This window comes from Ochotona princeps, chromosome 2, assembly GCF_030435755.1.
Source record: "Ochotona princeps isolate mOchPri1 chromosome 2, mOchPri1.hap1, whole genome shotgun sequence".
Lineage (NCBI taxonomy): Eukaryota > Metazoa > Chordata > Mammalia > Lagomorpha > Ochotonidae > Ochotona > Ochotona princeps.
The window spans coordinates 27,215,526-27,231,164 of record NC_080833.1 but is presented as its reverse complement, the minus strand read 5'-3'; the positions used below and the strand labels follow the sequence as shown (position 1 = coordinate 27,231,164).

The following is a 15,639-nucleotide window of genomic DNA, read 5'->3' as shown; positions in this document are numbered from 1 at the left end:
AGAATCTGACCAATACAAAACATGCAACTTCCAGAGTCCTCAGGGTGCACCTCGGAATGACTAGACCTCCCCCTCAGATGCTCTCTAGCAGCGAAAGCCACTCCTGGGCTTTTTTAGGGGAACTTGTTACTTACCGGTCATCCTTTTTGAAGTTTCAGACAGAAGGCAGAGTGTTTCCATTAGATGTTAAATACAAAGATGGAATATAACATTGCATAGACCAGATCGCTAGAGCTGGAATTTGTAAAGCCTCCTCAACAGTAATGTTCTTGCTTCCTGAACCAGTGTTTTCTTTTTATATGCTTCATGTAGATGCATGGACAGAGGTGGACAGAAAACGAGGTATGCAATCTCTGGGCTGCATGTGTTTAGTCTGCATCGGTCCTTTATCAGCGGGGCTTGCAGTGGGACCACTTAGGATTCCTAAATGAGAAGACAGGCATGAGTTTGGCATTTGCTGAGATGTTGGTTACATATCTGAATCCTTTGCAAAAAGTGCATAAACACCTGGAGCGGGACAGAAACCAAGCTAACTCTGACAAAAGAGCTGTGTAGTATCTGAGGGCTCCTTCCTTTATTCAGTATCAAATTGTGCGGGGACCACCAGGGCAGTAGCCACATTTCTAGTGGTTTGTTCTATCCGGTAGTTCTTCTCTGTATCATTTCAGTTTTTAGTATATGTGCTGCCAATGCAAGCACCCAGTAATTCTTAAAGCAACTTTGTTCTAGTGTCATGTGGCCCAAGAGCTGTCCCTTCAGCATGAACAACCCTCGCTTAGCGCACAGGTCTCTGTTGAACATTGGAGAAACATGGAAGCATGTATGACTGCATGGCCACCAGGACCATGGGTGGAAGGCATGTGCCATGCATGCAGTATGGCCTTCTCATGCTACATCAAGCCTGGAAATGTTACCAACTCCTTGGAATCAAACCTTAGCCTCTCCCAGCCTTGTGTGGTATGACAGTTGGGTATGTGGATGCCATACCTTAGCACATGCAGTATTTAAGAACACAAGCATTAGAATCAAACAAGCCCCATTCTGTTTTCTTTCTTTTTTTCTTTGTTGCCCATTCTTTTTTTTTTTTAAGATGTATTTATTTTTATTGGAAAGGCAGCTTTATAGAGAGAAGGAGAGACATAGAGAAAGATCCTCCATCCACTGGTCCACTCCCCAGATGCCCACAGTGGCCAGAGGTGAGCCAATCCAAAGCCAGGAGCCAGAGCTTCTTCCAGCTCTCCCATGTGGGTGCAGGATGCCAAGGCTTTGGGCCATCTTTTGCTGCTTTCCCAGGCCACAAGCAGGGAGTTGGATGAGAATTGGGGCTGCTAGGACATGAGCCAGGTCCCGAATGTGATCCTGGCACTTGCAAGGTGAGGATTTAGCTGCTGAGCCATCATACCAGGCCTTGTTGCCCCATTCTATTTTAAACTCCACTGCAAGCTGTGTTACTCGGGGGGGGGGGGGGCGGTTATTTATTTGAAAAGCAGAGTTTACAGAGAGAGGGAAATATAGATCTTCCATCTGCTGATTCACTTCCCAGATTGCCACATCAGCCAAGGCTGGACCAGTTCAAAGCCAGGACCCAATGTGGATGTAGTGGCCCAAGTGTTTGAGCTATCTTCTGCTGCTTTCCCAGGCACATTATCAGGGAGCTGTCCAGAAGTGGAGTATTCAGTACTCGAACTGGCACCCGGTTGGAATGCCAGCCCTGCAAGCAGCAGCTTTACACAGTAAGCCACAGTGCTGGCCCCCATGTTACTCTTAAAGGGTTCAAAGTCCTCTCTGATACTCAGTTGTCCTGCTTGATAGAATGAGGATACTAACTCAGAATTGTCTTAGGTTTTTCTTAAATTATGTATGTATCTGAAAGAGATAAAGACAAGAGAGCTCTCCCATCTGCTGGCTCACTCTCCTTATGCTCACCACAGCCAGGGCTGGGCCAGGCCAAAGCCAGAGAGCCTAGAACTCAATCTGAATGTGCTCCGTGGGTGGCAGGGACCGAAGTGTTTGTTTTTAGTATCAACAAGAAGTTAACATCAACAGTAGAACTGGGACTTGAACCCAGGCCCTCCAATATGGGCCCACCCCAGCCTTGGAGTATAAATGAAATGATGCAAATGTAGTTTCCAAGCCCAGTGCCTAGAACATGGAAACTGCTAACTGTCCATCTGGGTTTGCTAGTTTTGGCTCCAAATCTCGTAAACAAGTGAATTCAGAGCAAGGTAATTGGTAGAATCTTGATTGCTTTCATCAAGATAATTATTTCATCAGATCATACTCAAGAAAAGCCCAGTTGGAGTGCTTGATATGCTCTTGCCTTTCACAATCACCTTTTGACACTTCTCTTGAGCCATTTTTGGCCTACCTCTTGCTGCATGGCAGAATTTTAGATGTGAAGTGTGGATTTCAAGGGCTTTTCACCTACATAATTAGATCGCTAGAGTTCAACTTAAGTGTTCAGAAACGATGAGCAGAAAGTGACTTCATAACCTGAATGCAAGACTAGATGCCTGATATGCCGAGAGCCCAAATACTAACCCTCCTGAGACACCTGTGGAAAAAAATTCTTTCCCCTCTTGCCTCAGCCTCTTCAGATGAAATCTGGCCCCTAGGACCTTCCTACTGGTGCAAATAATGCAGAGCTCATTTGAATGCCCCAAAGTAACAGCCAAGAGTAGGTGTTGGTGTCGATGCTTAGCCCAGCACTTAAGATGCTGATGTCCCTCAGTGGGTGCCCAGGTCCCAGTCCTGGCTCAGTCCCCGACCCCAGCTTCCTGCCAGTATAGACCCTGGCAGGCAGTGATGATGGTTCAAGAAGCTCAGTTCCCGCTCCCTGTTAAATTAACCATCAGGTTGCCGACTGCTGGTGCAAAGAAAACATCAGCCAATAGTTAAAAACGTAAAAAGAGCCTTTTATTCGGGAAATCCATTTCCAGACTTTTCCCCATGTAGCAGAGGATAGAGAGAGACAGACAGACAGACCGCAGAAACAAATGCTGCAGGAAAAAGGGCAGGTAGGGGGCGTGCCAGAAGGTTTTAATATCCCTTCCAATACAGAATATGAAACAGACTCTGTTTAAGTCCTAACTAGGTAAGGAATGTCAACCTAGGCTCATCATTGGCTAGCCAGAACCCTACTAATCAGGCTCCTGCAGCCCTTTCTGATTCCCAGCTAAAGTCTGAGTGAGGTGTAGATTAGTCCAACCCCCCTCCTGCACCCAGGCTGCCATCACCACCCACGTGGACAATTTGGCTTGAGTTTCTGGCTTCCAGCTTCAGCCCTAGCACCCTAGCCCAGCCATCAAAGCATTTGGGGAGTGTACCAGTGGACAAATATGCTCTCACTTAGTTTCTCTGCCTCTCAAATACATGAAAAAAACTTTAAGTAACACTGAGACACACTGATGGATCTGATTAAAACAGTTTCCGAGGCTTTATTGAAATACTGTGTGGGCTGCTTTTCTAGGACAACCATAACAACTCCCTCTGTTTTGTGCCTGGAGTGTTTATCTCACTGTCTGGTACATAGAAGGCCTATTAGCCAGGTGCTAAGGGAAGTAAATTGTGAGAAGATATGTCAGGGGCCAGCGCCATGGCCCAATAGGCTACTCCTCATCCTTTAAGCACTGCCATCCCACATGGGCACCTGCTCCTGTCCCAACTCCTCCAATTCCAATCTAGCTTCCTGCTTCTGGCCTGGGAAGGCAGTGAAAGATGGACCAGGTCCTTGAACCCCTGCACCCATGTGGGAGACCCAGAAGAGGCTCCTGTTTCCTGGCTTGAGATAACCTCAGCTCCAGCTGTTGTGGCCATTTGGGGAATGAACCAGCAGATGGAACATCTTTCTCTGTCTATAAATATGTCTTTCAAACAAAAAAATATATATCCTTTTAAAAAAAAGATGAAAAAATATTTTTCCTTAAAAAGAAAATATGTCAACATGTGCCTTCATGTTCTTTGCAAGGAATGAAATGAGAGGTGGGGTCCCTGGGGGCCAGAATACCACCATGTTCTCTGCAGGCATCCTCTAGTCCTTTCTTCCTAACAGGTGGACTTTCTGCTCATTCTTGTGCAAGGGGCCCACGTGATCTAACTTGGCTGTATGTATTTGGCTTCTTTACTTCCCCAGGGGAGAGCTGCATTTCCCTTTTCACTTCCCCAGAGTAGCTGGCAGTCACTCTGGGGCTTGCTTTCTCATTTTGAAACAGATTCATTTGGGCCAAGCTGTTTTCCTGTTTCCTGCTTACCTAGTTGAAGGGCAGCTTGTAGTAGCATTGACATAGGCTGATGTTGTGGTATAGCAGGTTTGGCTGCTGCCGACAACGCTGCTGGCATCCAATGTAAACAATGGTTTAAGGAACACTAACCTAGTCAGCGCTGCTGGGGATCTAACTAGAACTCTTCCTTTCTGGTCCTCCTCTGGGACCTGCATAACTTTATGGAACATTCTTTAGACTCTGTGTTCTGAGGTAGTGAATGTGACTTCTCACTTTCCCCTGGCAAATTCTGCACTTGATACAGGTTGTGGTTAGAAAACAGTTTATTGAAGATCTTTTCTCAGTGGAAGGATAAGTCCTGGCATGAGGCAAGCTGGCAGAGTTCTGTATCTCTAGAGTGTCCACAGCAGGGAACTAGGTTGTCCATTAAGAGGGATAGCCCATTAGGGAATAGATATGATAGACTCTTGGTCCAGTGCCATGGTGTAGTAAGCTAAGCCTCTGCCTGCAGTGCCAGCATCTCATGTGCTGGTTGCTCCAGTTCCCATCCAGTTCCCTGCTTGTGACCTGGGAAAGCAGCAGAGGGTTGCTCAAGTCTATGGGCCCCTGCACCTGTATGAGAGACCCAGAAGCTTCTGGCTCCTGGCTTCAGACTGGCCCAGCTTGATAACCTAGTGGTTAAAGTCCTCACCTTGCATGCACTGAGATCCCATATGGACACAGGCTCATGTCCTGGCTGCTCCACTTCTCTTCCAGCTCCCTCTTTGTGGCCTGGGAAAACAGCGAGGACGGCCCAAAGCCTTGGGACCCTGCACCCATGTGGGAGACCGGGAAGAAGCTCCTGGCTCCTGGCTTCGGATTGGCTCAGCCCCGGCATTGAGGCAGCCTGGGGAGTGAAATCAGCAGATAGAAGATCTTTCTATCTCCTTCTCTCTGTACTGACTTTCCAATAAAAAATTTTAAAAACAAATCTTTTTTAAAAAATAATAGCTATTTAAAAATAAGTATCTGATGTAATCTGGAGTAAAATCCGAGGGGCAAGTGTGAGTTTAACACTTTCGTTTTGAAAGAATACATTTGGAAAGCAGAGAGAGAGAGAGAGAGACAGAGAGACAGAGATGGACAGACATGAGAGATCCTCCATCCACTGGTTCACTCCCCTAATATCTACAAGAGCCGAGACCGGCCAAGTTTACCTGAGGAGACTGAAACTCAAGCTGTGTCTCCCACAAGCACTGGAGCCATCATCAGCCATCCTCTAAAGTGTGCTTTAGCAGGAAGCCAGAATCAGAAACAAAACCAGGACTCCCACTCTTCCATGAGAACTCCTGTGTCATTGTGGGGGGTGGAATATATCCATCCTTAAAAAAAAATGATTAGAAAGGCAGATTTATGGAGAGAAAAATCTGTCCACTGGTTCAATCCCCAAGTTGCTACAGCTCCCGGAGCTAAGCCAATCTAAAGCTGGAAGCCTGGATCTTCTTCCGGGTCTCCCACGCAGGTGCAGGGTGCCAAGGCCTTGGCCCATCCTCTACTGCCTTCCCAGGCCACAAGCAGGGAGCTGGATGGGAAGTGGAGCAGGCAGAACACGAACCAGCACCCACATGGAATCCTGGCACTTGCAAACAAGGGTGTAGCCGCTGAGCCGTCATGCTGGGCCCAGAATATTTCCATCCCACCTTTTCTTCTTAGTCCTTCCATGTAAGATTAAATATAGCTCCACTTTCTCCCCATAAGATGCACAGAGATGTTTTAAAATGTTCCCATGAACCGGCAAGGTATTTCCACTAATTACTTATAGGTCATGGTGCCTGAAATAATAATCTCACGGACCTTCCTTTAAAGATACAATACCATAGCCGATTAACTTGGTACACCCTTTGTGTGTGGCAAAAGGAGTTTAAAACTTTAGTACTAGAGGTGAGTGTGTGACTCAGAAGGTTAAGCCACTGCCTGCAACACTGGCATCCCATATGAGTGCCAGTTTAGGTCTCAACCATCCACTTCTAATCCAGCTCCTCACAAAAGGTCTGGGAAAGCAGTAGAAGCTGACCCATGTGCTTGGGCCCCTGGCACCCGTGTGAGATATCCTGATGGCGTCCCAGGCTTCTGGCTTTTATGGACATTTCAGGTGTGAACTATCTGTCTCCCCCTCTTTCTATAACTCTGCCTTTTAAATAGACAATAAACTTTTTAGCTAAATAAAGGCTTAGTAATAATTTCTCATTTTAATACTTGATTTTGTGTAATTAAGTAATTTCATTTTCTCTCCCAATTTTAATTACTATGCATGTATATTCTCATCACCTACATCCTCTCATCTTTAAGGCAGAATAAGTGGCTTAATTAGGAAGAATCTATATTCAACCAGCCCTGTTCTGTATCTCAAACCAGTTAGTGTTATTCAACTGAGTTGTACAAAATAGCTAAATGAACGAAGACCTGAAATTATAGGCAATTTGGTTTGTACTCCCCTTTTATTCCCACAAGATAGAAATTTCCCACTTGAACAACAGTATGAACTATATATTCTTATAGTGTAATGCCAATATTATGGATTAAATGTAGAAAACACCGCAGTCGCAACTTGAGCTGTGTCAGGTGCACGTCTTAAAGAAACATTAGTATTCCTTCAGTCTCTAACCAGACTTTCCTGTTTGTATAAAATGTTGTATTTCCAAAAGAGCCAATGACTTATGAGATTGAAGTTTAAAGTGTTTAGATATATTTTTAAGAGTGACACTGCTTCTCATTTTTAGGAAGTATCCCAAAATGTTTAAGTGGAATCTCTTAAGTATTTTCCTTCGGGCCCAGCATGGTAGCCCAGCGGCTAAAATCCTCACCTTGAACGTGCCAGGATTCCATATGGGCACCGGTTCTAATCCCAGCAGTCCCACTTCCCATCCAGCTCGCTGCTTGTGGCCTGGGAAAGCAGTCAATGACAGCCCAAAGCCTTCGAATCCTCAACCTGCGTGGGAAACCTGGAAGAAGTTCCTGGCTCCTGGCTTCAGATCTGCTCAACTCCAGCCATTGCTGTCACTTGGGGAATGAATCAGTGGACAGAAGATCTTCCTTTCTGTCTCTCCTCCTCTCTGTATATCTGACTTTGCAATAAAAATAAATAAATCTTTAAAAACTAACAAACAAAAACAATAAGTATTTCCTTTCAAGTCTGTGCAGTGGTTCACAACCTCTGAGCACAGCCCGTTTGGGGTCACCTTTGTTTCTCTTTGCCCCCAAGTGGTGTCATAAATGATGTGTCTGGCACCACTGTGCCTGCCTGCTCCACAGGAAGCTGCTCTCAGCAGGCACCTGCAGCCTCCCAACTCCAGCTCTCCCTTTCCGCTGCAGTGAGCTTTTGCATGTAAAGCAACCTGCAGGGACCTTGCTCAGCTTGGCTTGTCTCTTCTCTCCGCAGTTCTGAACGACATCATCTCCACCATGTTCAACAGAATGTTCATGGAGGAACTCTTCAAACCCCAAGAGCTCTACTCCAAGAAGGCCCTGAGGACTGTCTATGACCGCCTGGCTCACGCCTCCATCATGAGACTAAACCAAGCCAGCATGGATAAGGTGAGCACAGCTGCTGCCTCTGTCATCTAGGTTGCCTTTCTTTTACCTTTGGTGGGTGACCATAGAGGATGGAGAAAGGCAGGGACTGGCAAATATTAGCAGTGGTGGTGGAGTTTCAGAGCACCGGGAAGGCCCTCAGCAGCCATGCACACCAAGCCCCCTGTTATATGTGTCGTTGCAGCTGCCCAAAGTGTGGCACACTGGTTTTCATGGCCAGGTTTATCAACCCCTAGAACACAGGCCTCCACCCCATAGAAGCACTTACCCTTGAAAACGTGGACTCAGCCTTGGTCTTAATGGGTCTCAAATCTACATTGAAGAACCTAGGCATTTTTTTTTTATTAATTATTTTACATTATGTGACAGTTTCATAGGCCCTCTCCCCTCCCCCCTGGTGGATTCTTCCACCTTGGTGCAGTATTACAGTTCAAATTCAATCAAGATTCTTTCCTTGCAAACATATACCAAGCATAGAGTCCAGCTACTTATTGTCCAGATGGGTTGAACAGTTTTTTAGGGAGACCATTTCTGGTCCAAAGTTAGAGCTGGTAGAATATCATCCCAGTCAATTAAGAGTCCCAATATTACATCAACAGCAATTTGCAATATTATGGAATTGACATGGTTTTGAGTAACCAGTATGTTAAAAAAAAAAGCAAGTCCTAACCACAACCTATGATTAGCTCGTTGACATTTGAATTTTAGTTTATATACAGGACCGGTTGCTATATACCTTAAAATGGCTATAAGGTACCATTCAGCTGTCTCGTGTCTATTTCATTTTAGTATTTAGCCATTTGTTGTGTTGAAGTATAATTTTGGCTTGTAACTCTAACAAGACATTTGTCAACATTTAAGGTGCAGAACATTTTTGAGGCGGGGGCTGTGCAGGAAAATCCTCAACACCATGGTGAAGAGTAACTAATCTTTGTGTCCCACCCAGAGAGGCATGAGCCAATCCACGCCAGCTCTTTCCTGTCAGATTTCAAGCTCTACTTTCTGTTATTTGTCTATTTATTTTAGGTTTTTTTAGTTTGTATGATTGTTTGTTTGCTGTTTTTCACAGTCTTTTCTGATGTGAACATATTGATTTCTTTGGGAAAAATTATTGGCCTACTCGCATTTTTTTCAAAGATAATAATTCTGTGTAACTGAAGGGCAGAAGACAGACTAATGTGTTAGGAATTTAAATTAATATGTAGACAGCTGCCCTCGAGGAAGCAAATATAACCCCATCCCTGGAGTGTGGGCTGCACTTGGTGACTTCCTTTCGAAGAGTGGGATGTCAAGCAGAGGGAGAAAGCATTAGCTTTCCACCAAGGAAACCAGCCAGGCAGCCTCAGCCAGGCAGCCTGGGGACCCATCAGCAGGGAGAGGTCACATGGATGGCATGCGCCAGTGTGATGTCATGCGTGACATCTCCATGCACTTCATCTCCATGGTCTTCCTCCCCAAAGCTTATTGCCAGTTTAACCAAGAGAAAAACGTCAGACAAGTACCAACTAGAAGCCATGTTACAAAATACCTGAGGAGTACTGAAAGCTGTCAAGGTCACCAAAACCAGAGAAGCCGTCACAGCCACAAGAGGAACCCAAAGGGACATGGCAGACACATGACTGACATCTTGGAGGGGATCCTGGGACAGAAACAGCACACTGGGGAAAACTATGTAAATCTCAGTAGAGTGTGACCTTCAGTTCATTTGAAACATAGCCTTTCCAAGGGTGGGCTTGCAGTGCAGCGAGTTAGGACAGTACTTTGAGTGCCTGGGTTCAAGTCCCAGGTCTGCTAATGAGCGCCCTGGAGGACAGCAGATGATGGATCCAGTAGTTGGGTCCCCACCTGCCTCATGACAGACCTAGACTGAGTTCTGGGTTCTTGGCCTCAGCCTCATCCACCCCCAGCTATTGGGGGCATTTGCAGAGTGAACCAATGAATGGAAAGACCTCTCTCTCTTGCCACCTTTCAGATAAATGTTGATAATAGTAATTCTTTTTAAAGTTCCTTCCTTATATGGATATCTAGTTAGTTAATTGACAGGCAGAAAGAAAGCTCCAATCCACAGATTCAGTCCCCAGATATCTTGGCCAAAGCCAGGACTCAGAAAACCACTCCAGGTCTCCCACACGAGAGGCAGGAAGACACTTAACTTGAGCCGTGACCGTGGCTTCCCCGGCTCTGCGTTAGCCAGAGTCCAAGCAGGTGCCCTGATGTGAGATGCAAGCGTCTGATGCCAGATGCCCACCCTTCCATCGTGGGACTGCTTTACAGCCATGGGGGGTAGAAGCTGTGCAGCATCAGCACTGACTTGTGACTGGTGCCTGGCAGCCCACGCAGAAGCAAGGTGCCCATGCCCACTTACCTCCTACCACTTAGCTTTGGAAAGCTATTTATCTCCCTGCACTCCACTTTCTCATTTATAAAGTGGAGATAATAATAGCTACAGATCAGTTATTGGGAAGACAAAGTGGGAAATGTAGATGTTCAGTAAATATTCTTTATCTCCTCTCTGCTCTTTCTTCTCCCTCCACATTGAAGGAAATTTAACTTTCCATGGAGGAAGTATATAAAATTTGAAACTGAAAAAGAACCTGGGTTTGAGTCTTCTTTTGTTTTTTACAAGTCTCTAGATTTGAGATCCAATTTATTATATAACTGAATTTTTATTTTTTTAAAAGGTTTATTTTATTCAGGACCTAGCACAGTAGCCCAGCAGCTGAGGTCCTCTTCATGCAGGCACCAGGATCCCAAATGGGCACCAGTTCTAATCCCAGAGGCCCCCGCTTCCCATCCAGCTCCCTGCTTGTGGCCTGGGAAAGCAGTCAAGGACAGCCCAAAGCCTTCAGACCCTGCACCCACATGGGAGACCTGGAAGAGGTTCTGGGCTCCTAGCTTCAGATTGCCTCAGCTCCAACCATTGTGGCCACTTGGGGAGTGAATCAATGGACAGTAGATCCTCCTCTCTGTATATCTGCCTTTCCAATAAAAATAAAAACAAATAGAAAAGGCAGATATACAGAGAGAAAGAAAAACAGAAAGAAAGGTCTTCCACCCTCTGGTTCACACCCCAAATGGCCACAATGGCCAAAGCTGAGCTGGTCCAAAGTCAGGAGCTTCTGGATCTCCCACATGGATACAGGGGCCCAAGGACTTGAACCATTTTCTGCTGCTCTCCCAGGCCATAACAGAGCTGCATTAGAAGTGGGTGCAGGGCCCGGCAGCGTGGCCGAGCGGCTAAAGTCCTCGCCTTAAACGCCCCGGGATCCCATATGGGCGCCGGTTCTAATCCCGGCAGCTCCACTTCCCAACCAGCTCCCTGCTTGTGGCCTGGGAAAGCAGTCGAGGACAGCCCAATGCTTTGGGACTCTGCACCCGCGTGGGAGACCTGGAGGAGGTTCCTGGTTCCTGGCTTCGGATCGGCGCGCACCGGCCTGTTGCAGCTCACTTGGGGAGTGAATCATCGGACGGCAGATCTTCCTCTCTGTCTCTCCTCTCTGTATATCTGACTTTGTAATAAAATAAATAAATCTTAAAAAAAAAGTGGGTGCAAACCAGCACCCATAAGGTGGTGCCACAGGCCTACTATGCCATGGCACCAGCCCTCAAACTTTTATTTTTTAATCTTGCACTTGTTTTCATCCTTTATATCCATCATGGCATCGTGTATACATCAGGCACTCAGTGTTTAATAAGGATGGCAGAGACACTGCAGTCTCTCCTCCCACTGCATACACACCCAGTGTCCCTGCCACCTTGTACCTGGGAGCAGTTCACTGCACATTGGAGCAGTGGGATCCCATAGCGGTTCTAGAAGGAGCATCCCAGCCCTGAGCTCCGATTTCACTTGGCCACCTGGGAGCTACGTGAAACGAGACAAGTTCCCTCATTTTCACACAGGCATGACACCCGCCTCATAGAGTTCTTGTGACAACAGAGTGGCATCAGATGAGCTAGCGTATGTGCCTGTGCCTGGCACAGCCCCTCACCTGGTAGCAGTCTAGATTCGCAGTTTCCTGCCTCACACATGTCCATCTTCTTCCCAAGTTCCTCCTGCCCCCTGACCCTCCAGCAGTAGCATCATCCTTCTCCCAGACACAAGGATGAATGTGTCCTTCGCTTGAATAACACGTGAACTTCCTTCCCTTGCCTTCCGTCCCCTTCATCTCTAATCCAGGCCACACATCCAGATTACTCCAACATCACTTCCATTCATAAACTCAGTAGGTGTTCATTGCAGATGTCTTAAGCCGGGTGTTATCTGATCTCCCTGGCTCCAGTCTGCCCTCTCTCACTGCCGTATTGACCGATCTTACCTCATCATTACTTCTCCATGTCAGCAAACCCCGATTCCTGCCGCATCTAGTTTGCATTGTTTGCCTGTCTTTCTTTTATTCTTGTTTCTACTTCCTTGACTGTCTTTCTTTTTTTAAAATTTATTTTTTTTATTGGAAAGTCAGATATACAGAGAGGAGGAGAGACGGAGAGGAAGATCTTCCATCTATTGATTCATTCCCCAAGCGGCCACAATGGCCAGAGCAGTGTTGATCTGAAGCCAGGAGCCTGGAGTCTCTTCTGGATCTCCCACGTGGGTGCAGGGTCAAGGCTTTGGGCTGTCATTGATTGCTTTCCCAGGCCACCAGGGAAGAGGGGCCACCAGGATTAGAACTGGTGCCCATCTGGGATCCCGATGCGTGCAAGGCAGGCACTTAAACTGCTAGGCTACTGCGCCGCTCCCCACCCCCCTGGCTTCCCCCACCCCCCGAATGGAAAGTCAGATTTACAGAAAGAAGGAGAGACACAGAGAAATCTCTTCCATCCACTGGTTCACTCCCTAAGTGACTGTAATGGGTGGAGCTGAGCCAATCTAAAGCCAGGAGCCAGGAGCTTCTTCCAGGTCTCCCATGCCAGTGCAGGGTCCCAAGGTGCCTGTCTTTCAAGAACTTGGAATGCCTTTCACCCTGCCAGATTTCACCCGACCTCATTTCCCACCCTCTCCAATAGGAACTATTCTTCAGCCACTCCCCTCTTCCTCCCAGGAAAAGTGTAAGCCCATTGCTACCCTCGCACTCTCCCACGCAACACTTTCCTCTAGAATGCATGCTGTCTGCCCACAGCCAGACCGGGCCCTGTCACTGTCCCAAGGTCCTTCTCAGGACCCCTTCTGTCACGCACCTGTGTTGACCACTTTGGTCCTCCATGCATGGTCATATCACATACGAGACTTGCTGATCTTGGTAAGTATTAATCATCATTTGACATTGTTGTAGAGGGCCTGGCACAATGGCTCACTGGCTAAATCCTTGCCTTGCAAGCCCTGGGATCCCAAGTGGGCACCAGTTCATGTCCCAGCTGCTCCATTTCCCATCCAGCTCCCTGCTTGTGGCCTGAGAAAGCAGTCGAGGACGGCCCAAAGCCTTGGAACCCTGCACTTGTGTGGGAGACCCAGAGGAAGCTCCTGGCTCCTGGCTTCAGATTGGCTCAACCGTGGCTATTGCGGTCATTTGGGGAGTGAACCAACGGATGGAAGATCTTTTTTTCTGTCACTGCTTCTCTCTGTAGATCTGCCTTTCCAATAAAAATAACTAAATCTTTATAAAAAAAAAAAAAAGAGAAAACAAATTATTGTGAAACAATTCATGTGGCCACATTCACAGGTATCATCTTTTAAAAAAAAAATTTTTTTAGTTATTTTTATTGGAAAGGCAGATCTACAGAGAGGAGGAAAGACAGAGAGGAAGATCTTCCATCCGATGATTCACTCCCCAACTGAGCACAATGGCTGGAGCTGAGCCAATCTGAAGCCAGGAGCCAGGAGCTCTTCCAGGTCTCCCACGTGGGTGCAGGGTACCAAGGCTTTTGGGCCATCCTCGACTGCTTTCCCAGGCCACAAGCAGGGAGCTGGATGGGAAGCAGGGGCCTCTGGGATTAGAGCCGGCACCCATATGGGATCCTAGCGTGTGCAAGGCAGTGACTTTAACCACTATGCTATTGCACCAGGCCCCACAGGGATTATCTTATTGGCTGCTCTCAGCAGCTCCTCACTGTTGAAAAATCAGGGAGTCCTTTTTTTTGGGTGGGGAGGTGTTTTTTATTTTTCAGATGAGAAACTCAGGCTCAGAGAAGTGAAGTTGGCCAGGGCTGTGCAGTAAGTTAGCATCCACAGAGTACCTGACCCCGAGCTGTTTTTCTCCAAGTCTAGAGCCCAGAGCTGCCAGTATTGCATATGGTCCTAGCAACAATAAAAATATCATGACCAGAAGTCCTGATTTGCCCAGGAATGTCCCAGTTCACCGGTGGTCCTGGCTGCCTCAGCATCACTAACTTTTTTTCTCACAGTGTCCTGGGGTGGGCAGTGACAGACGAGGTCGCCCAAGCAGGACAGTGAGCCCAGAGTGGACTCTCAGCAAACACTCGGCTGCTTAGTCATCAGACAGCTCTGACTTCTGCTGTCCTGGTCTCATTTATTTTATTTGTGTGTGATTTGGCAGCTCTATGACCTGATGACCATGGCTTTCAAATACCAAGTTCTACTGTGTCCCCGGCCCAAGGACGTGCTGCTGGTCACCTTCAATCATCTAGATACCATCAAGGGCCTCATCCAAGACTCCCCAACCATCCTGCACCAAGTGGATGAGACTTTCCGACAGCTGACAGAAGTAAGTGTCACTGGTTCTGCTTTCCACTCCATCAGGAACAGATGGGACCGGACAGGGGGAACAGCAGCAAAATCTCACCGCTCTACACCATCTGAAAGCTCAACAAGTAGGGCAGGCATGTGGTACCATGGCTGAGATGCCACTAGGAATGCCTACAGCCCATATCCAAGTACGTGGCTTCAAGTCCCAGCTCTGCTCCAGATTCTAGCTTCCTGCTGATGCACACTCTGAAGTGTGATAGGTTCCCGCCACCTACCTGGGAGGCCAGATTGAGTTCTCCACTCCTGCCTTGAGCCTGACCCTGCCCTGGCCTTTCGTTGGTGGATTTTGGGGAACGAACCAGAAGATGAGAGATCTGTTTCTCTTTCTCTCTCCCACCTCCTTGCTTTTCAGGTAAATATTTAAATATATATAAAACTCAAAACCTACAAGTAAATTGCTAAGGTGCTAAGCATTATTATCCTATGCCTTCATACTGCTGCCTTCAAAATTCAGAGTAGAGCAGGCATCAGCCTAGTTGTTAAGGTGTTCACGTCCTGCACTGGAGTTCAAATCCTGGACCTGGTTCTGGGCTCCGATTCCCTGCTGATTTAGATCCTGGGAGTCCACAGTGATAGCTCAAGTAATTAGGTCCCTGCCACCCACATGGGAGACCTGGGTCGAGTTCTCAGCTCCAAGCTGTGGCCATGGCTCAGCCCCAGCTCTTGAAGACATTTGGAGGATGAACCAGTTTACGCCTCTCATCTCTGCTTTGCTCTCAAATAAAAACACAAAAAGAAATCCTTCAAAGAGCAGTGATGCAAAGCAGAGCCTTTTTCTGCAGTTTTTCTTAAGGGGAGCTGGTGGGAATGTTCTCTAACACCCGGGGCTCAGCCTTTCCAGGTGTACAGAGACTGGGAGGGACTAGGGTCACCCTGCTGAGCTGGTCCGTTTGTCTGTCTCCTGCAGGAGGCTCCAGCTCTTGTGCAGCCCCTCTCACCACAGCCACTGTGTCCTCTCCTTGTTTATCTGACCTCCGTGCCTGAGCCCCCACTTACCCCTGCTTGACCTTTGGCAGGTGTACTGTGGCCTGCCTGCCGGCGAGTTCCAACTGATCCGTCAGACGCTCCTCATGTTCTTCCAGGACCTGCACATCCGGGTAAGTGAGGGCGCTTACCCTGGGGAACAGAGGGAGTCCTCGGGGCAGACAA

At 47.4% G+C, this 15,639-nt stretch overlaps 1 protein-coding gene across 1 annotated transcript in view; it reads left to right on the top strand.

Annotated features, from left to right (window-relative positions):
* The window catches only part of OSCP1 (organic solute carrier partner 1), a 37,592-nt gene that overhangs the window by 5,985 nt on the left and 15,968 nt on the right, over positions 1-15,639 (top strand). Inside the window, exons 2-4 of the mRNA XM_004591576.4 lie at positions 7,639-7,793; positions 14,282-14,449; positions 15,507-15,587. Coding sequence (XP_004591633.2) covers positions 7,639-7,793; positions 14,282-14,449; positions 15,507-15,587 — 404 coding nt within the window. The remainder of the gene's footprint in view (positions 1-7,638; positions 7,794-14,281; positions 14,450-15,506; positions 15,588-15,639) is intronic.